The 21,979-nt window shown below is 48.9% G+C and overlaps 2 protein-coding genes across 2 annotated transcripts in view; both read right to left on the minus strand.

Annotated features, from left to right (window-relative positions):
• Positions 1-1,263: 1,263 nt before the first annotated feature.
• Positions 1,264-3,425, minus strand: Tlcd5 (TLC domain containing 5). The gene is made up of 2 exons (XM_090319788.1): positions 3,200-3,425; positions 1,264-2,181 (listed from the first exon to the last, which is right to left on the minus strand). Exons 1-2 carry the CDS (start codon positions 3,396-3,398, stop codon positions 1,643-1,645), a joined length of 738 nt encoding a protein of 245 aa, XP_090175914.1. The 5' UTR covers positions 3,399-3,425; the 3' UTR covers positions 1,264-1,642.
• A 4,466-nt stretch (positions 3,426-7,891) lies between these two features.
• Positions 7,892-21,979, minus strand: part of Pou2f3 (POU class 2 homeobox 3) — a 53,394-nt gene continuing 39,306 nt past the window's right edge. Inside the window, exons 7-13 of the mRNA XM_090319789.1 lie at positions 19,642-19,824; positions 19,233-19,374; positions 18,079-18,215; positions 16,379-16,540; positions 12,234-12,300; positions 10,882-11,017; positions 7,892-9,199 (exon numbers count right to left, since the gene is read on the minus strand). Coding sequence (XP_090175915.1) covers positions 9,160-9,199; positions 10,882-11,017; positions 12,234-12,300; positions 16,379-16,540; positions 18,079-18,215; positions 19,233-19,374; positions 19,642-19,824 — 867 coding nt within the window. The 3' untranslated portion in view covers positions 7,892-9,159. The remainder of the gene's footprint in view (positions 9,200-10,881; positions 11,018-12,233; positions 12,301-16,378; positions 16,541-18,078; positions 18,216-19,232; positions 19,375-19,641; positions 19,825-21,979) is intronic.

Genomic DNA, 21,979 nt, shown 5'->3' on the forward strand with positions numbered 1-21,979 from the left:
CTCATCACTCTGAGGCCAGTTTCCACGTTTAATGTCTTTGATTTTAGCTTGTAGTACATGCAGCACAGCTGAAACATGAACTCCTATCTCAAGCCCAGTGGAATCCACATGGTAAATCCCTATGGAATTTAGTCATGGCCTCTCATGCCTAGGAGATTAATGCACAAAAGCCCTGAGAACTGGCATCGCTTTCCTGGTCAGGCTGAACCTGTACAACAGGACTTGGTAAATCTACTGCACCTCATTCATCTTGCATCCAAAGTCCTAGTGTGATGAATTTTGTGTACAAAAGAGTTGATGTAGCAGAGCTGAACTGCCAGCCTTGGAAAGGCCTTGCTTCCAAGGTTGGCCTGTGGCTGGCATCTGGGTAGGTATTACAGAAGAGGTCTAACCACTACCAAGACTAATTCACTGAGCCTAAACTGTCTGCACAAACAATATGCTTGTGCTAAATACCTACATTGCTCTAGAGAGTCTATGATTTTGTATGTGCCAGGAAGAACCTACCACCCCCCCCCCCAAAAAAAAAACCAAAAATAGCCCTGGGCACTGAGTCTTTATTGATGTAACATTGTTGTAAGCTCATCCTGTTTGACCTAAATGGGAGAGGTTTCTAGAAGCTAGTGCCTGGCATCTCTTAGACTCTGCCCCAGGAATTTCCCTTTTTGTTGATTTTTCTTTCTCTTTTTATTCTCATAAATCAGAGCTGTAAGGCTATCTGCTGAGCCCTGAAGCCCTCCTAGCAAAGCATGGGACCTACAAATAGTCTTCAGGTCCCCACACTATAGTGAGTATAGGGGGTTCATTAGAAAGATGACTAAAACCAGCCCCGCATAGCGGCAGCACGTCTGTAATCCCAGCACTCAGGAGGCTGAGACAGAGTGGTCATGGGTTGAAGAACGAGCTTGGGCTACATAGAAAGATGCTGCCTCAAAAACCAAATTTAAGAAGGGGTCTCTTCTTTGGGGGCCCCCATCCCCAAATGAAGATTCTGTAGCTATTTTCCTTTTGCTTTCAAATAAATTTATTGTTTACCTAATTTTTTTTTAAGATGGTAGTTAGCACCCTACCAGTGCCAGATTTACCGGCATCCTTGTGTTCCTACGTTGTTCAAGCAGATCTGCTTCGCGGAGCCCCAACACGAAGGACTCTGAATGTCAAAGGCCTGCCTCCTCCTGAGCATGCCCCTTTCATAGCACACAGGTGCAGGTAAATTGTTCCGCAGATAGCAGAAATGAATGGGGTGTGCGTGTGTGCGTGTGTGTGTGTGTGTGTGTGCGCGTGTGTTGGAAGAGCTCCTTCTAAAGGCACATGAGATGGCACTCTTCCTTTTTAAGATCCTCTCCAAGCTGTCTGAATGTCAAGGTTCCCAGCAATAGAAGGACCTAAGGTCGCCTCTTAGAAGGGCTTCTTTAACTTCTTTCCCTTAGCCCAGAGGCTTACTTCCTGCACTGCAGAAGGTAGTGTTAACACTGCATATACCTCGCTGGAGCGCTGATCAAAGTGATCCATCAATAAATGTAGCCCTTTTTTTTTTTTTGGTACACTAAGTGTGTTTTAAGCATGGCTCCATACCAGTCCTATGTGTGCCCTAGCTTCCACGGCTGTGCCAACTCCATCCGTCCTGAGAAGCAAGCTCTGGCTAGTGCGTCTTGAGATGTCCATTGTGTTTTAGCTGCCGCTCCTCACTCCGCCTGCTTCTCCACGTGTGGTACTTCTTGATGCTCTTCTTCCACGCAAAACGCCAGATGCTAAACATGAAACACCAGGACACGACATACATGGCTACTCCTCCGACTTTCACGAACCACTTGGGCGTGGGTGAGACCATTTCACAGAAAAGGAGGTGAGCCCCTACCCCAATCCTCACGCCTGTAAACAGAGCCACGAAGAGGAAGTCCACCACATCGCCCGTGAAACTGTGGTAGTGCCCGGTTTCCCGGAGAAACCAACGCATCTGCAGCAACGGGTTGGTGATCTCACTGCCAAAAAGGACAGCATTGACTTCTGTGCCTGACTCCCCAAGCACCAGGGCTGTGATGATGCCCAGGATGCTGAGGGTGTGATGAGCCAGCATCAGGGCCCCCTCAGACCGGAAGTAGATGCACCAGCCCAGATCAAAGATGAAGTAGCCCAAGGTCAGACACAGCATGTGAACTTGGAGAGGTGTGTTGGGTGACCCTGAAAGACAGACAGACAGACAGACAGACAGACAGACAGACAGACAGAAAGAAAGAAACAAAGAAAGAAAGAGAGAGAGAGAGAGAGAGAGAGAGAGAGAGAGAGAGAGAGAGAGAGAGAGAGAGAGAGAAGCAAGTTGAGCACCTGGTAATGGCACCCCCTGCTGATATTTATATCACTGACTTTCAAACCCATTAAACCTCCCAAGGCCAGAGAAGAAAGCAGACCCAAGGTTCTTAAAAGTAACACCAACATTGCCATTATTCAAAGGCACAGTGGTAATTCATGTGACCCAGTCTTCTTTCATAATTAGAAAGGATGAGGAAATAAAGCAAAGACATAAACAAAAAGGAGAAAAGGATGAAGATCTCTAGACATCCTTCCAATGTACGATATGATAAAGAAAAAAAATAGTTTACCACGTGTTCTATTGGCTTCTGTTTGGGATAATGGAAGATGGTGATGTTGACTCTAAACTTCAAATTGAGCAAACTGTAACAAGCCATCTCAAGTGTAAAAGTAGAATAATAACAAGCCAATCACTGGTAGTTCATGCCTGTAATCCTAGCTACTCAGGAGGTAGAGAGCCGTGGATCAGGATTCAAAGCCAGCGGGGGAAGACAAATTTGAGAGGCCCTTACCTCCAAAAAAGCCCAATCAGACAAAAAGCCAGAAACAGAGGTATGGCTCAATGGTAGAATGCCAGCCCTGAGCCAAAAAGTTAGGCAAGAGCTCAAAGCTCCAAGTTTGAATCCTGTTCGAACCAGCTCTCTCTCTCTCTCTCTCACACACACACACACACACACACACACACACACACACACACACACAGTTCTAAAAAAGCAGAAACCATAGATGCCATATACAATATCAGAATCAGAGTGGAAAAGAAGATGGAAGACTACAATATGAATTCGAATGGGAATTACTCTTTAATATGATACAGCAATATTTTAATAATAAAAGTCCCATTCTTGGTCTATCCCCAGATGACAAATCTCAAACGTTCCCCACCTACCTGGGTGGGTAAAGGGCCAAGGGCCATCAATGAAGCCAATATAAGCAGAGAGGCCTATGGAGAGGACTCCATGGGTGAAGGTTACAAGCCGGCAGCTCCATTCATAGCTTCGGTGCTTATTCAGGGAGCAGAAGGACGTATAGAGCGAGAGCCAGCCACACAGACTGCCCAGCGCCTGCAGACACAGAGCGAATGCCATCCTAGGATGAAAAGACCAAAACCAGACAAACAAGAATGCACCCTAGGAAACAGCAGCGGTGGCTTTCTGTATACGTCCCCACTGCTATCGCCGAACAGTGTGCTCATATGGCCTTTATGGAAACCTTCTTCCCTATCTACACAGAATCCTCCTCAATCTCCGGAAACCCTCTATTTAACTTTGACTGCCTTTATAACTCCAGGCTCCCTGGAGTTAACATGTTGGCAACTGGGAAAGGCTGGCAAGAGGAAACTACAGTCCGAGTTGGTAGGTATCCAACATCACACTAGATAGACAGAATAAGCAAATGTCAGTATTAACCTCCCAGCAATGGCAGATTGTAGGCAACAACATGCAGACAACAAAGCACATAGCATCTTCACAAAACTTCCAGGGCAAGCTGGGTGTGTGGTCGTGCATGCCTGTAATCCCAGCTATTCCGCAGGCAGAGGCAGGAGAATCACAAAGGACAGCCTGGGCAACTTTGTGAGGCTTACGTGACCTCAAAATAAAACACAAAAGAGTTTTCGTGGCACCTGCCTAGCCTGCTGGAGGCCCTGGGTTTGATTCCCCAAGCATCAGCAAAAGAGAAAGAAAGAAAAATGAAAAAGCCAAGCTCTCATTAAAAAAAAAAAAAGCACCACTATTTTGATTTTTACTAGAAATCATGTGACATGGGTCAGATTAATGTGGTTTTAAGCTGAACTCATTTCAGCTGATGTCTGCATTGGGATCATTGTTTTATCAGTCAAAATCAAAATTTGAGGTCAACCTAAATATAGAACGAAAAAGTCCAGACATCTCAAAGTAGAGCGGGAAGTGGAGAGTCCTGCTTCTATTCAGAAATCCAATTCAAATATTTACCAACAGGGAAGCCAAAGACTTTGAGGTATGAGAGGAGAATACAGTTTAAAATACAAAAAAAATATCTCTGAAGGCGTTTATTTACTAAAAACAGCAACAAAGTAAGTTACACTTTGGAATTTTTTTTTTTTTACTGAGACAAATACATGTGGAGTCACATTTAGCCATAAATAATTAACGTCCAACATTGACCAAGATGTCATTCTTAATATCCATTAGCTCCTGTGCTGAAAGGACTGATTTTAAAAGTCCAAAAGCATTTCAGACATTTGTCTCATCTCCGCAGGAATTTTCTGCATGGCTACCCCTTCTCCCGGCCCTGTTGGGAAAGATGAAATCGTATCTGCGGACCAGCACACTTCAGCACACAGGCCCCTTCCAAGACCGCTGTGCCAGAGGCCTTGCTGGGCTCGCTCTGCACTGCTCTGCACTGCTCTGCACTGCTCCCCCCTGCTCCCCCCTGAAACCGGGTTTCCATTCACCCACACAGTGGCTGTCCACCACATTAGCAGGCATAGGGTGCTCCAATCCCTTTCAGCCTGAAAAGCTCTGGGTCCCCCCCAAACAAGTCAACAGGGCCGGGCGGGAGCGGGTCTGGAGCCCGTCCGGCTCCGAAGGAGTCTGAGAGCCGTCGTGTGCAAACTTGTAGGCCAAGTTTCAGAACCAGGACCAGAAATACCAAGCGCCCCGAGGGAAAAGAGCCCCCGGCCCGTCTCCCGTTCCAGGCCGCGTCCCCGGCCAGCCCTGGGAGCGGCTGGCCGGCTGGACAAGCCGGGGCGCACTTTGGGGGTTCCCTGAATCGTAATTCCTCGGCTCCACGCGGGGAACAGAGGCCCGTTCACAAACCCGGCAGGGCAGACGCGGCGAGGTGACCTTGGGGACAGCGCGGTGGCGGGGGCCGGGCCGAGGGGCGGCGGAGGACGGACGCCCGAGCCCCCCAGCGCCCTCGCTCCGGGAGGACCCGGGCTGGGACCCCGCGCCCCGTGAGCCCCGCGCCCAGCACCGAGCTGGCTCCGGAGGCCCCGGCGCCCCAGGGCAGAGCGGAGCCCCGCCCGTCCCGGGCCTGGCCTGGCCGGATGCCCGTCTCCGTCTCCCGCCGGAGGCCCGGGCAGGCCGCTGCCCACCCGGCCTGGCGCGCGCCTTTACCTGGCGGAGCGCACGGGGAGCCTCCGGCCTCGGCACCCACAGCCCGGGGCCGCGATCGCGGCGACAGGAAGCAGCAGGGGGAGGGGGGAGGACCAGGCTGTGACGGAGGAGGGGGAGGAGGAGGGTGGAGAAGGGCGAGGAGGACGAGCCGGGGGTCTGGGGGCGCCTGCTGGCGGGGAGGACGGAGCGCAGAGCCGCAGCGGGGCCCGGGAAGCCGGCGAGCTGCAGCCAGGGTCCTGCGACTCTGCGCAGGGCAGGGAACGGGGACCTGGCGGTGATCTGAGTCCTACAAGCCTTTGTTTGTTGCTGGCTGCTTAAACCCTTATCCACTCTGCCCTCCCTAAGATGGAACAGCTTAGTCGCAGACATTCGCTAAGCACCTACTAAGGGCTTGCACTCCCCCTACTAAGCGCTTTTTCCAGTGCTTATCCTCCCTCTTGACTGTGAATGGGGATTCAAGCCCACAAACGACTAATAGAGAAAAGCTGAGGGATGGGGGGAGAATTAGAGGTTATCCTTATTTGAGCATAATCACCAACTGGGCAGTGGAGTCCGGTTTAAGAAGAAAATGCTGCTTGGGTGTGCCCACTGGACAAGTTAACTTTAAAAAAAAATTTACACGCTCACCCACTGGCACTGGGGCTGCAATTCAAAGCCTGCACATTGTCCCTTAGCTTTATTTGTTCAAAGCTGAGCCCCCGGAGCCCCCGGAGCCCAGCTTTTTTGTTGATTAATTGGAGGTAAGAGTCTCACAGACTTCCTTGCCAGGGCTGGCTTTGAACTGCTGTCCTCAGATCTCCGCCTCCTGAGTAGCTGGGATTACAGACACGGGCCACTGGTATCCAGTCATTGACGGTATAGTGTAGTCTGTGATGCTTAGGTGACTTGGTAGGCTGGGTGTAGAGCCAGAAATCGGCATATTTTAAAATCTGCCTGGGGTCTTTCAGATAACTCTCAAGGTCACTCTCAGGTACCAGTGGCTCACACCCATATTCCTAGCTGAGACCTAAAGATAACTATTAGAAGCCAGACCTGACAGAAAAGTCTGTTAGACTCTTGTCTCCAATAAACTACCCAGAAAAAAAAAAAAAAGGCGAGGAATGGTGCTGTGGGTCAAGTGACAGAGCACTATCCTTGAGCACAAACAGGTTCAAGGACAATGCCAGCCCCTGAGTTCAAGACCCAGGACCAGCAAGAAAAAACAAAACAAAACAAAAAGGTGCTGTTCCGGGGCCTGAACTACATCATACCCAGTGGAAGCATCTTTCTGTGTAGCAGCGCCCTGCCACTCGAGCCATAGCTCTATTCTGGCTTGTTGTGGTGTTAATTGGAGATAAGAGACTCACGGACTTCCCTGCATGTGTTTCCAACAGTGATCCTCAGATCTCAGCCTTCTGAGTAGCTAGGTTTACAGGTTGGAGCCACTGATGCCCAGTTTATATGTAGCTTTTAAATGACCTTCTGCTTCAAATAACAACTTATTTCCATTGAGAATAACTAGCCCATGGGTAGCGTATTTGAAATAAGAAAGATGGTAGCCAGGCGCTGGTGGCTCGTGCCTGTGACCCTAGCTACTCAGGAGGCTGAGATCTGAGGATCATGGTTCAAAAAGCCAGCCTGGGCAGACAAGTCCATGAGACTCTTAACTCTGTTAAACCACTCAGAAAAAGCCAGAAGTGGAGCTGGCTGTGGCTCAAGTGGTAGAGCCTTGAATACAAAAAGACTCAGGGACAGTGCCCAGATCCTGAGTTCAAGCCCTAGGACCAGCACATGAAAGAGAGAGAGGGAGAGGGAGAGAGAGAGAGAGAGAGAGAGAGAGAGAGAGAGAGAGAGAGAGAGAGAGAGAGAGAGAGAGAGAGAGAGAGAGAGAGAGAGAGAGAGAAAGGAATAAGGGATAGTAACCCTGTCCCTCACCTCTTCAGCCTTTTGCCCAAAGCATGGGAGTTCTGAAGAGTTTGGGGCCCTGTATTAATGTCTTAGCATCTACTGGGGCTAAAAGTGAGGTAATACTCTTATCAGGTACCATGTTACAACTGAAATAATTTTCCAGCTTCCACTTTGTTGCATGCACTCAAGGCCCTACCTGTCCCATAAAGAAAAAAAAATCACAAAGTCAAAATGTAAATCTTTCTGATTCAGAGTGGAATCATTCATCTCATCTCTGTACAAATTTATTTAGAAATAGAGATTTCTTTGTATTTCAACAGTTTTCTGGATATGTAGTCTTTAAAAAGAGAGAGAGAGGAAAAAAAATAACCATTTTTAGGATGGCTTCATGTTGTGGCTGGCTCTACACACTGGCCCACAAAGAATGAGATTTGAAAGATAATGTTAAAGAGAGAGAGAGAGAGAGAGAGAGAGAGAGAGAGAGAGAGAGAGAGAGAGAGAGAGAGTGTGTCAGTAGAGTCCCAGCCCATTCTGAAACTCAGTGGAAGTAATTGACACTTTGGTTTTGTTTTCTTTTAATTCTTTTCTTTTAAAGAAGATAAAATATTACAGAGATGTCTCTAAAATTCACACCTGAGTTAAACGTTTTGTTTTCCTGGAAAATTCCACGTTAAAGAAAAAAGGACATATTGTAAAACCAGGAAAGGACTATGTACAGGTATGTTGCTGGTGGCATGGTTGTGAGCTTGCTTTTGAGTTCTTTCTTCTCTGCAGCCAGAAGGAAGTCAGGATTGGAGAAGGAAAACGGCAGGGAGGGAGAGGAGAAAGCACTGCTCTTGCACTCTGGGGTACACTTGAATAAACAGAAGAGAACCAAGGGGTGGAGTAATGGGGGGGGGGGCTGAGCAGACAGTGAAAAAGGAATTGAGCCTCGAGGTTGCAAGAAAGGAACAGATGTAGCTGGGCACCATAGTTCAGGCCTGTAATCCTAGCTACTAAAGAGGCTGAGATCTGAGAATTATGGTTCGAAACCAGCCTAGGCAGGGAACTCGGTGAGAGTCTTATCTCCAACTAACCAGCAAAAAAAGACGGAAGTGAGGCCACCTTGAGAAAACTCAAGGACAGTGCCCAGGCCCTGAGTTCAAGCCCCAGGAATGGCAAAAAAAAAAAAAAAAAAAAGGCAAAAGTGGAACTATAGCTCAAGTAAAACAGCCAGGTCAAGCCCTCGTATCAGCAGTTTGAGAGAGAGGGGGGAGCAGGAGAGGGAGAGAGAGAGAAGGAGATGTGAACATATTTAGTTGCAGAAAATGTAGCCAGTTGTTTTTGTTTTTGTTTTTAAGTTAAGTGAAAATATTGCTGACTCCAGAAGATAGCTAGGCTTCTGGGGAGATACCTGATCCTAATCTTTCCTCCAATTTGGGGGTCAGCCCGAGATTGTGGCTACATTGAAAGTTAAATTTTTATCTTCTCTTCTTGTAGTTTGGCACACCAGGCATATGGCTGTCCCCCAGGAACCCTTAGCTGAACTGGAGAAGAATGGCTAGAAGGCCTCTCTCTGTGAGACAGGACTCCATGGAGACAGATCCATGGTAGAACTGTCTAGAACATTCAGAGCTATAGGTAGGGCACAGGCCAGGAAGGTGAACGTGGTCAACTCCTGGAGGGGTCTCTTATCTTGAAAGCACCAGGAGTCAGCGCACGGCTCAGTCACAGTTAGGCTCTGCAGAGGCCTTTGCTCCTGGAAAAGGCAAGAGTGGGCTTTTCATCCACTCCTCTGAAAGGAATCTGTCCCCATATGGAAGGCACAACTCCCTTCCTCTCAGTGGGGAGCACGGGCCAGGCAGCATAGCGGGCATGGATGGTCTCAGTGGAGGTAGGTGGGGTGGCTCCATCGGTACCAAGATCTGGAAGCAAGACAAGAGACAGACCCACCCCAAAGGGAATCATGTGATGGAGGAAGACTGGTAACAGATGTAAGCCGGGCCAGGCAAAGCGTTCTGGAGACCTTCCTCTCAACCACCAAAAGCTGGGCATGGCAGCACACACCCGTCATCCCAGCTGTGCAGGAAGCGTCTTTAGGAGGAGTCTATTCCAGGCAAAAATCAATTAAGATTCTATTTCAAAAACAGCTAGTATAGGGGCCAGGAGTCTGGTCTAGTGATAGAGTGCTTGCCTAGCATGCATGAAGACCCGGGTTCAATTCCTTCGTACCACATACATTAAAAATAAAAGCTGGAAGTGGTGCTGTGCTTCAAGTGGTAGAACGCGAGGCCTTGAGAAAACCCAACGATAGTGCCCAGGCCCTGGGTTCAAGCCCCAGGACTGGCAAAAAAAAAAAATTGCTAGTAGAGAAAGTCCTGAGTGTATGGCTCAGATGGTTAAAAAACCAAATATAAGACTTGGAGTTCAAACTCCATAGCTATATAGAATATCTATATATCTGTGCTATAGATAGATATATATGGTGGGTCTTAACAATGGTGATGGCTGCACAATTTAGTGACCATAGGGACAAAAACCATAAAACTCTACATTTTAAAATGGTGCATTTCATGATATCAGAATTATCCCATCAAACAGTATATCTCTGGTAGTACTAGGGACTTTGCCTGTCAGGTAAGTACTCTATGCCAGCTGAGTCACAACCCCGGCTCCTCTTTGCTCCAGCTACTTTTTGAATAGGCCCTTGAGTTTGGCCCTGGGGGAAGGAGCAGCCTCTAACTGTGATTCTCTCACCAAGGCTTCCTACATAACTGAGATTACAGACATGTACTACCATGCCTGTCCACTCTTTGCTATGCGACCAGTAAAAGCTGGCTGCCTTGCTGAACTGACCGGATCTCGATAAGTGGAATCATCTCTCCCTAGATGCTCAGGTGGGGAACATATCACCCTAACTTTTATTTTGCTTTTGTTTGAGACAGGTTCTCTGGTATGCATAACCCATGCTGGCCTCGCATAAGCTTGCTCCTGGCTGGCTCAGCCTCTCAAGTGCTGGGGTTTCAGGTGTGTGCCATCATGCCCAACTTTTTAGTCTGTTTTCCCCTACGTGGAGGCGGACTCTCAAGGCATCTTCTCATCTTCTCTGAGAATGCCGTTAGAGTAGCTTCTTGGGCTCCATCACTAGGTGCTAGAAGGCTGCTTTCCCACTGCCCCCCCAGCGGGAGCAGGACACAGCAATCACTAGCACTTCCTGTCTGGTGGTGTCCGCCACACCCAAGGCCTAGGGGTTTGTTTGTGCTTAAGTTCTAGGCACATGTCTGAACATCTAGAGAAGCAGGTTCCTGGCGTGGAGTGAAACATTCCTCAGCCCAGCAAAAGACCTGGGCCTTTCTGATAGGAGCCGCTGGAAATTTCCACCATCAAAGCAAAGATGGAAATTTTAGCTCTGTTGACATCTGCCCCTTGCCAGGACTTCTCACAGTGAGTGCAGCTTCTTTTCCAATAATTCCCTCTCTCAAGGATATAGTGTGGCTCTCCACTCTGTCCTCTCCCTGCCACCCCATTCCTTTCTTCCTGTCTGTGACAAGGTCTCCATCCTAAGACACTGGCCCAGCCCTGGGGGCCTCTAATCCCTGCAGCTTACCCTGAGGAGTTAAAGCTGGAGGAGGAGTTTATCATTGCTTTGGAGTTATTTTGAGATGCATTCGGGCTGCTTGCGTGGAGTCCTGAGCCAGGAGACGAAGGTCTGCTGTCGTTCCCAGGGGAACAGGATGACGTTACTGAGACAAGAAGAGGCAAACACAAGAGGAAAATAATGCAGCCCAGTCCAGGGACCTCGTGACCTGGCCCTGCCAACACTGAACTTCCGGCTGTAACCCCAAAGATAGTTCACGCTCTCCCTCACCTCCCCCCCATCTGCCCACCTCCTACCATGCTAGCCTCAATGCCCACCTGCCAGCCCATCCCCAGAGGGGCTGTCATCAAAAATGCTTTGTGCAGCCCAGGTTCTCAAGAGCTGTGTGGCTGGTTCTGCAAGGCGAAGACTTGCCAAACGTGAAGAAGACAGATGCCAAAATCATCCTACCCCGGGACACACCCTGGACTGAGTATTGGCGCCCCAGATGGAGAGGTAAGACAGAAGTGAGATTCCCAAGCTTAGAAAAGGGAGAGGAGAGAAAGAAAAGTATTGAGGACGAAGAGGAGTAACAGAGACAGCCGGCGGCTGTAGCTTTCTGACTGGCAAGAGGTCGCCCCAGGAAAGCCTCAACCAGGATTTGGGGGAGGGGGGACTACTTAAGTTTCCTCTTGGTCCTGGGATGTGGCAGCTCATACTAGTTTGCTTCTTTTCCCTGAAACTCATTAGCATCCTCTGCAAAAATGACAGATTTGGACTAAAATTGAAAGTTTCTGTTTGAAGTTTTCCAGACCGGATGAGGTGACATATATTTTACCATCCAAACTAAGACACTTAAAAAAATAAAAGAGTATCTGGATAGCTATGGTCAGCACCCAAGGCTGTCCCGGATCACTCTGTCCAGTTCTTCAAAATGCTGCAGGTACTTTTAGAAACAACCACGAGTCCTGTAGAAATGAGTGTGGCTTTCAGCTTCCTCGGCCCGCTGGTACACCTCATACTGGAATGTATTACGCCCTACAGTGCTCGGGAGTGCTGTGATTAAAACCAAACCAAACACACGTTTGTTTAAACTTTGCTTACCCAGCATTTCCCAGACTTCTTTGATCCCGAAACCCTGTTTTCTCTAGCACAGATTTTTAATGTCCTTTGAAACCCATTTAGGGCTTGCTTCTTAAGATCACTTTCAGTCCCAATGTTTGTGATGTAAAGGAATTCTGGTGCTGTCTAGCAACCTCAGTTAATTAATTAATTATTGGTGGCAGTGGAATTTGAACTCAGGTCCTCAGCTCAGCAGGCAGGTAGGTGCTCTATGGCTTGAATCGTGCCTTTAGTCCCAGAAACCTCATATTATAGCTCACCTGTTCCTGGCATGGTGCTGTGGACAGAAGGGACAGGGAGGGGCCCCAGTGACCCTGAGGGAGAGACCTGAAAGGCGAGAGAAAGTTGTTACAAGTCTTGATTCCTGATCTCTGCTCCAACCCCAGCGATTAGAAAGGGACCTGGGCAGACAGCGGTGGCTTACCCCTGTAATCCTAACTACTCAGGAGGCTAGGATTTGAGGATCGCAATTCAAAGCCACCCTGGAGAAGGAAAGTCCATAAGACTCTTATCTCCAATAAACTACTCAGTAAAGCACTGTGGCTCAAGTGGCAGAGCACTAGCCTTGAACATAGAGACTCAAGGACAGCGCCCAGGCCCTGAATTTAAAAAGGGGCATGGGACTTGAGATGACTAAGTGTCACTGCCCTTGTAGACTGAACTTGCCACATACTCCCAGTCCCCACTGCCACTGTTTCTATCCTTAGAACAGCCTAGAACACCAAATAATCAAAGAGAAGAGAGTAGATCCCATCATTCAGCACCTGAATGACTTTGGGCAAGTTACCCAACCCCACTGAAATTTGGTTTTCTCATCTGTAAAACAGCAGCAACACCTCTCTGATTATTTCCTTTTAATTAAGATTTAATGAGATAATGTCCATAAAGGTTCCAGCCCAAAGGCTGGCAAAGAGCTCCAGCTTGTTAAATGTGAGTTCTCTTCTTTCCTGGAGGAAAGGCCAGGGAATAGTGTAGATCACTACATGCTTTGTTCACTTTTCTTTGGCCCTTAGATCTGTCTGCATGAACTCCCCTTACTCTTCTCATCCAGACTAGGGCAGCTTGAATGGGGTTTTCAGATGTACTGCTCAGGGACCCGAGATTGAGTGCTGCTCCTCTCCTCCTTCTGCAACCTGCCCTCTGAACAGGATGCAACATGTTCACATTTCTTAATTAATCAGCATTGGTTCTTGCTGCTTCCATTTACCTCTCCCTTGACAATGAGCCTCCTCAGGAGGCTGTGGGGAGCCCCCGTGAAGGGTGGAGATGGGTGTGGGGCACAGTTGAAGAGGGTGGCAGAGTGGTGAGAGATGCTATCACTCGGCTCTCTCTCCTCCCCTCCCTGCCTGCCACTCCCAAGAGAAGTTGTTGTTTTCAAACAAATAATAAATGCATATAGTCACAGTGACCAACTCTTTCCATTTCCTTCTGAGGGCAGATCATCCATACGCCAACAAATCTATGGATGGAAGCTGCTGGAGCTCAGCACAAATTGTATTTGCTAGACAGACCACGGGCAGGAATTACGTGTGTGTGTGTGTGTGTGTGTGTGTGTGTGTGTGTGTGTGTGTCCCAGCTCCAAGTATGCCATGAATATTTAGGACAGCAATGATGAATTTCCAGCATGCTGCCTTCCAACTTAACCTGTCCAATAGCTCCTCAGAGCCTTTAGCTCTTAGGCTCCAGATACATCTCCATCCAGGCTTCATCAGCCTCTGTAATTTTTCGTCCCAAGCTCTTGGCTCCAGCCAGGCTGAAGCTACTGGGATCCCCCCACCCTCCTCCCGTAATGGCAGCATGGTGTTCATAATTGCATGCTTCTCCCAGGTTGTCCCTTCTGCCTGCTCTACTCCTCTTTCTAATTTCCTCGTCTATTCTGCAAACAAATTACCCGCCCCCAGACTCCCGAATCCCATTCTCAGTCCAGTGTCCTCTTCCTCTCTGTTCCTGTAACACTCCTACAACGATTCTCCCAGCTACTTGGCTGTAGTAGATGGCCTTTTCTGGCTTTTCTCCATTTCTCCCCTCTACCCTCTTTCTTTGCTTCTTCCTTTCAAATGCTGCTGTCTGCAGGACTTCCCTCTTCATCGCCTCCACACACAAACTCCACAGGGTGACTGTCACACCGCCTGTGCAAGGTGCTTTTTTCCCTCACCTGTGTCTCTATCTCAGCTCCTCTCCTGGACTCCAGACCAGACCCATCTTTCTACATGCCTAGAGACAGTCTCACGGTGTGAAGAAAGGAAGTTATCTCCTTTTTCCCATCCTTAAAACTGCTCATCCCATTCTCTTTATTCACAGACCTAGCTGGCCCAGCCCTCATGCTCAGTCATCTCCTTTCTTCCACTGCCTACTGCCAGCTTTCCAGGTATCAACTGAGACCTTCAAGTCTTGAATTCACCCCATTCTCTTTCTTACCATGTGAATTTGCTTCATCCTCATTATTTTTGACTACTTTTCCCCCCAGGGGAGGGGTGCAATACTGGGGTTTCGACTCAGGGTCTTGTACTTGCAGGTGCTCTTCCAGTTGAGCTATGTTCACAGCTACCCTCATTATTTCACTTCTGAATCATTGAAAAATCATGCAACTGAACTGAATGCCAGTAACTTGAATCTGTAATCCTTGTTACTCAGGAGGCTAAGATCTGAAGATTGAGGTTCAAAGCCAGCTTGAGTGGGCAAATCTGTAAGAATTTGTCTCCAATTAACTAGCACAAAGTCTGAAGTGGAGAAGTGACTCAAGTGATAGAGTCGAAAAAGTCAAACAAGAACATGAGGCCCTGAATTCACAAGTATGTATATATATAATATTTATGTATTATATGTATATGTATATATGTATTTTCACACACACATATACATTTATAATGTAACCAATATTGTACCTTTTGTTATTATCATTATTATTTTTTTTTTCTACCAGTCTTGGGCTTAAGCTCAGGGCCTGAGCACTGTCCTTGGATTTTTCTCAAGGCTAGAACTCTACCACCTGAACCTCAGCACCACTTCTGGCTTTTCCTAAGTATGTGGTACCAAGGAATCGAACCCAGGTCTTCGTGCATGCTAGGCAAGCACTCTACCACTAGGCCACACTCCCTGCCCTCTTATTATTATTTTTGTTTAGATCCAAGACCAGAACTCAAACTGGACACTAGGCACTCTCCCTCATTGGCGGGTGCTCTACCCCCAATCTTGTACCTTTGAAGCCATCCTTTATTCTGACATCCAAACAATCATGCAAAAGGAAAATCTGACCATGTCAATGCCCTGCCTAGAAAAGACCTTCCAGGCCGGGTGTGGTGGCTCACGCCTATAATGCTAGGTACTTGGGAGGCTGAGATCTGAGGGTCGTGGTTCAAAGCAAACCCAGGCACTAAAGTCTGTGAGACTGTTATCTCCAATTAACCACCAGACAACCAGAAGTGGCGCTGTGGCTCAAGGGGTAGGGCAGTAGCCTTGAGCTGAAGCGCTCAGGGAAAATGCCCAGGCCCAGAGTTCAAGTCCCACAACTGACAAAATAAAAACAACAACAACGAAAAACAACCTTCCAATATTTCCCATAAGCCTTCACTTCTTCACGTCGTTAGCACTGCATACCACCTCTCTATGTAACCTAGGTCTAGCCTCAACATTCTTCCACATGGAACCACTCACACATCTGTGAATGTGCAAGTGTGTCTCTCCTTCCACACCTTTCTCATTCCTCCCTCTGGAGAGCCCTCCTGTCACACTCCTTTGCCTCTCCTTGTCCCTGAGGATTCCCCCATGTATTAATGATCTCCTTCGGGAGGCCGGGCTAATCACCACCCCTCAGGGTGTCCACGGTGAGCGGCCGCCCTTGCTCTCCCAGGAGAGGAATCCTGAATATCATTTGTTTATTTGTCTATTCCTCTGCTAGGCAGCAAGGCCCTGTGGGACTGGGAACAAATGGTGTCCATCTTTGTATCCTGAACACATAGTGGCTGTCTGGAAAACAGCAGTGGTGTGGTTTTATGAGTGTTATGCCTAACACCAACAAGACTGAATCCTAACCACCCATTCCCATATGATGTTTGGATCTCTGTTCAAATGCCACCCCATCGGAGATTTCCCTATTAAATCAGCATTCTCCCTCTGTCCCTTCATTCCTGTTCTTCTTTAGAGGAACAAAGTGAGGGGACAAAGTTTCACTGTGTAGCCCAGGCTGGCCTCAAACTCCTGATCCTCCTGTTTGTACGTCCTGACGATGACAGGTGTGAGGGCTCCTCACACAATTATATGTCGTATCCAGCACCCATTGGCTGACTTGTATGTGACGTGTCTCATTCCTTACTAACCACGGCCCTCCAGGTTGGAGAAGGCTGCCCTCCCCCCTAGGAATTATGACCCCACCACGTGTCTGGCAGATTCTTGGCCCCTCACTCACCAGTCTGGAGTTATAGATGGGAGACTTGATGGGTGTGGACACAGGGCAGTTGATTCTCTTCTCTTTTTGGCGTCGGTTACAGAACCAGACCCTCACCACCTCTTTCTCCATGGATAACTGCTCTGCAATCATGGAAATCTCCTCTGAGCTAGGTTTGGAGTTCTGTGGGGGACGCATGGACAGAGAACAAGGGAACAGGAAAGGAGTGAGGAGTAGAAGGAGGTTCTGGGGAGGCAGGATTTGAAAAGATATAGATCCAAAGCTTTAGAGCCAGGCCTAGGATAAGGCCTGGGCTTCATGGGACACAAATTACGTATGAGTCTTTAGGAACCTTGGATAACCTCTGAGTTTTAATATCTATGAAAGGAGATAACAGAGCCTACCGTGGGGATTAGGAGAGAAAACACATGTAAACTGCCAAGCACAGGCCTGACACAGTGGAGGCCTCTAGAGGTAGGCCTTCCTTGTAATCCTCAGCATACGTCTAAAGAGAGGGATTACACGTCTGAAGAGGTGGGTTATAGGCCTGGCAGAATTCCTGGGCCACGCCCTCCCTGGGTCCTTTCCTGAAGCCCATGCTCCTTTCCCTAGGGAGCTACAATTTGCATGCCTAGGAAGTCTGCTGGATAATTATATATAATGTAGGGTTGCCAGTCCCTTGTTCTGATCCCTGGCACCCAGCCTTTCCACACTCCTGCACCCTTTCTTAATCATATCTGAGAAATTGGGGTGAGGGGAGGAAAAATCAGCCCGTGTCATCCTATCAGTCCCAGACTAGCTGTGGAGCCCCTGAGCCCGATACTCTGACGGTGGCTCTGGTGGCTGGGGCCCGAAGGATCTCGACCAGAAGCTGTTCAGCCTCCTCTCATTTTCCCTTCTGTCCCTGGATCCCCCAGGGCTTTTTGCCACAAGTTCAGAACACATGTACGCTGCGATAAAAGGGTGCAAAATGGCATAAGTGCTTAAAGATGCAGGGAAGCAAGGAATAGTAAAGAATGCATTCAGATGGCATTAGTGCTGGATTCCTTTCTTCTTTCTGCTTCTTTCCTTGTATTTTCCACATTGTTCACAGTGGGTATTTGATAACATTTTTCAATTTGAAAAAACAACATTGATTTTCAGAGATGATAATGTATACACAGCACCCTAGATTTTTTCCTCATGTACTGGAGTAGATACATAAATATTCTCCCTTGAGTTTATCCTTTAAATCTCCCCGATAAAGAGGATAAAGGGCCCTAGTACAAGAAGGCTCGATGGGGAAGCCTAGAAGAAAACCAGCCTCCCCTAAAATCCCTAGGCACCTGGCAACACAGGATGATTTGGATTTAGGGTTTTTGGTTTTGTGTCAATCCTAGGGCTTGAACTCAGAGTCTGGCCAGTGTCCTTGAGCTTTTGTACTCAAGGTTAGGCTAGTTCTATGACCCATGAGCTAAGGTTCCATTCTTGGCTTTTTGGTAGTTCGTTGGAGGTAAGAATCGCATAGCCTTTCTTGCCTGGACTGGCTTTGAACCACGATCACCAGGTCAGCCTCATGAGTGGCTAGGATTACAGGTGTGATTTGTTTTTGACCATCTTCCTGGCAGGGGGAGGGGTAACTGGCATTGGTGCTCAGAGGCCCAGCCTTCTGGCCACATGGTACCTGCTTGCCCGCCTCCCCCCACCCCACCCTGCTCCCCTGGCCTTGGGGGCCCACTCACATCTTGAAACCTCTTCTCCAGAGTCAGGCGGATGTTGGTCTCGATGCTGGTCCGTTTCTTCCTCTTCCTGCCAAACACTTCGCTGAGGGTGGGGTAGGAGGTGGGAGTGCCTGCCGAGGGGTCTGATGGGGAGGACTCTGAAGGGAAGTGAGGAAGGATAGGAAGCTCAGAGAAGGGGACATCTGAGCCTTCCCAGGGGCCAGCAGTGGCATTGTCAGGACCGGCTCCCTCCTCCTCCATCAGGGGACTGGGTTGGACTGAGTCCTGCCTCTGGCTGTTCTGGGCCCTGGATCCAGTGTTAGCAGTCACATTCGGGAACACGGGACATTCTCCCACTCCCACTGGAGGGCCTGGTTCACAGACCCTCAGCACACAGCAGTGTGTGTGCACCAGACAGCCTGCACTAACACTCTGGGCCCAAAGCCCCTGGCACTCGGTGGCAATATGTCAGGAGTGAAGACACTTATCCATCAGCGCATGTGTAGGGGCTAAGATGGACTCTGCTCACAAGGTAGTGGGGAAAGATTCTAGGACTTCCTCTCATGTCTTCTACTTCGATGCTTCACTGAAAGTTGTCTCAGGGAAAGCCAGCAGGGAAGAGGGAGCTTCTGCTCTTTCTCCTGCTTCCTTGTGGAGGACTTCTGGAGCTGTGGAAGTCCCACCCTGCTCTTCCCACCCACTCCACAGTAGCCACTAACCCTAGCATATCCACGGAACAGAGCCTAGCCCTGGAGATAAATGCCCTCCCTCTCCCTGCTCCCTTCCATCTCTCCCTCCTTTCTGTCCTCCCTTCTCTACCCTGAGCCAGGCCACTGTAGACCACCAGCCTGGCCTGGCCAGGCCTGTTGCAGTCAGCCATCTGCATGAAATGATCTGGTTGGCTGAGCCAAACACCACCTCTGGGAGCTGTGCTGAGGCCTAATGGACCTGAAGTTACCCCCTGGCCCCTCCAAGGGCTGTCTCAGGGCCATTTTCATCTTCCTTGACTGTTTCCACTGTCTGATTTCTCAGTTCATGGTAGACTCAGGTGGAGAAAAAAAGGGGGTGTTATAACTAGACACCCTAAAGGGTCAACACAGACAAACCCTCCCAGCAGTCGCCCCTCCCCACCCCCCCCCCCCGCCCCGGGCAGCTCTGCTCCTGTCCCCACCCACCTGCATCGTTGAGCCACTTCTCCAGCAGGGGCTTGAGCTTGCACATGTTCTTGAAGCTCAGGTTGAGGGCCTCGAATCTCGAGATGGTCGTCTGGCTGAAGTCATTGCCGTACAGCTTTCCCATGGCCAGCCCCACGTCGCCCTGTGCGGGCAGCCGGGGAGAAGGGAGATGAAGACATCGGTGCTTCTATCCCACATCCCCCACCCCAGTCCTTCAGCACCTTCGCCCCTCGCTCCTTCCCAGGTCTTCCCCCCTCTATGGTGGAACACTAGCTTCTCACCCGCTCTGGCCCTCCATGCTCACCCCTCCACTGGCCGTCTCCTCCGTTTCCTCTACCACTCATAACCACCTGAGCCCAAGCACCGCTCACTCAACTCGGTTTCTACCACCGCTTCTCCCCAAGCGAACCTGCGTGAAACCCAGCTTGATGCGCCTCTGCTTGAAGGTCTTGGCAAACTTCTCCAGCTCCTCCAGGTCACTGGGCTCGTCGGCGCCCCCAGGGCCCTGGAGATGCTTGGGCACCGGGAGGTGCTGAGTGGCTTCCAGATGGGCGTCTAAGGAGGATCCTGGCAGCCCTGGCCGCCCGACTGCCTGAGAGGGAACACATGCCAAGCTGACCCACAGAGATTCAACAGGCCAAGCAGCACCCTCGGGCGTCTGTCTGTCCCTAAAGAGTGGCAGTTCCCAGGGGACACTGAGGAAATGGAAGTGGAAATTAGAATTTCTAGGAAGGTGGAGAGAGTTACTGAACTATCTGGGTAGAAAGAAAAAGGGAGGCTGGGCACTGCTGGAAGCTTATGCCTGTCATCCTAGCCATCGGGAGGCGGAGATCAGAGGACTGGAGTTCAAAGCCAACCTGGGCAGGAAAGTCTGTGGGACTCTTATTTCTAATTAACTACCTCCTCCCCCCCAAAAGGTTGGAAATGGACCTCTGGGTCAAGTGATAGACCACTGGCCTAAGAGACTATGCTAAGAGACAGTGCGTATGGGCCTGCACCAGAAAGAAAGAAAGAAAGAAAGAGAGAGAGAGAGAGAGAGAGGGGGGGGGGGAAGGAAGCAAGGAAGGAAGGAAGCAAGGAAGGAAGGAAGGAAGGAAGGAAGGAAGGAAGGATAAAATGAGCAGAGGAGTGGGCAGTGAGGTGGACTTTCTGGGTCTGAGTCTGTGACTCACTATTTGTCTGCACATTACTTCCTCCTTTCATTTTTCCACCATAAAAGGAACTTGCTGGGTTGTTTATAAAGATCCCCAGTACAAATCTCAGAAGGGGACAAGAAGAAGGTTGTTTGCCAAGCTTGTTTTCTTTTTCCACAGAGCGAGGTGACAGAGGTGTCCACTTGGTACCAATGAAAGATAAGAAGAATCTGGGGCCTAGTGACAGAATCAGAACTTCCACACCACTGTTTACTTCTGTGATTTAAGTTTAGTTTATGAAACTGGGTTTGAGGATGTAGCTCAGGCGAGCCTTGAACTCACTGAGTTTCCCAAGTCCTGGGATAAAAGGTCTGCATGTCTATACTCAGTGAGTGTTGGTGGTTCTAATCAAAGGTATTTAAATCAATGCTAACTAGATGCGTCGTCACCCTGTTTATTTGTTTGCTTATTCATATATGTGTGTAGGTATTTACATGTGTATGTATTTGTTGACTTATGATTCGGGGACTTGAATTCAAGGCTTGGGTACTGTCCCTTAGCTACTCCATTCAAGGCTAGTGCTAGGCCACTTGAGGCACAGTTCCACTTCTGGCTTTTTACTAGTTAACTAGAAATAAGAATCTCACAGACTGTGCTGCCCAGGCTGTCTTTGATCTGTGATCCTCACATCCCAGCCTCCTGCCTGTGTGGATAAAGGGCTTAATCTCCCTTCCTCTTTTCCTTGCCTCTGTCCCTCTTTCCCCACACTGAATAGATTCCTTCTGTCTTCCAAGACATTCAGAATCACTTTCCAATGGGCATCTTTCTGACAAAGAATGTGAAAGGACCAGAGACAAATTAAGGAAGGGCTCTGTTCCTCAGGAGGCATGTGTTAGCACAGAGGGGCTGGAAGCCTTCACACAGAGACAGGTCTGTTTGCCAGAGACAGGGTCATGTTGGAGAGAAGCTGGCACAGAGCAGCTCTTCAGGGTCAAGGCTTTATATAAGCTTCCTTCTCATTCATTCATTTGCCCTTTGACTGGTCTTCTGCCAGACCTCCTTCCTCCCCCTTCACATCCAGTCAATTACCAAATTGGATTGATTTTGTTTCCCAATATATTTCATTCATTTTCTCCTCTCTGTTCTTATCACAACTCTAAACCAGTCCCTTGTTCTCTCTCCCTAGGAAGATATGTTTTCCTCTGAGATGGGCTCTTTTTATGCTGTCCAGCTTGGTCTTGAATGGCTTGGCTCCAGTACTTCTCCCTCAATATCCCAGGGAGGGGGGACCTAACTCACCCAACTCAAATGGTTTCAGTACTCTTCCAGGGGCCTCTCTCTCTTTATGCTCAAATATTAGAAGGTGTGAGCACTGGTCCCTCTTCCAGACCTGAGTCCAGGACTACAGAGTCTTGGGAGGACCAGACTGGAGGTCAAGTCCAGATCCTAACTTGGGGAGCTGGGGGTCTCTTATTTATTTTTTTTCTAGTCATGGGGCTTGAACTCAGGGCCTGAGCACTGTCCTTGGATTTTTCTCAAAGCTAGAGCTCTACCACTTGAGACACAGCACCACTTCCAGCTTTTTGCTAGGTATGTGGTACCAAGGAATCGAAC

The sequence above is a fragment of the Megascapheus bottae genome, chromosome 27 (genome assembly GCF_031878675.1).
Source record: "Megascapheus bottae isolate mThoBot1 chromosome 27, mThoBot2.hap1, whole genome shotgun sequence".
Taxonomy (NCBI): domain Eukaryota; kingdom Metazoa; phylum Chordata; class Mammalia; order Rodentia; family Geomyidae; genus Megascapheus; species Megascapheus bottae.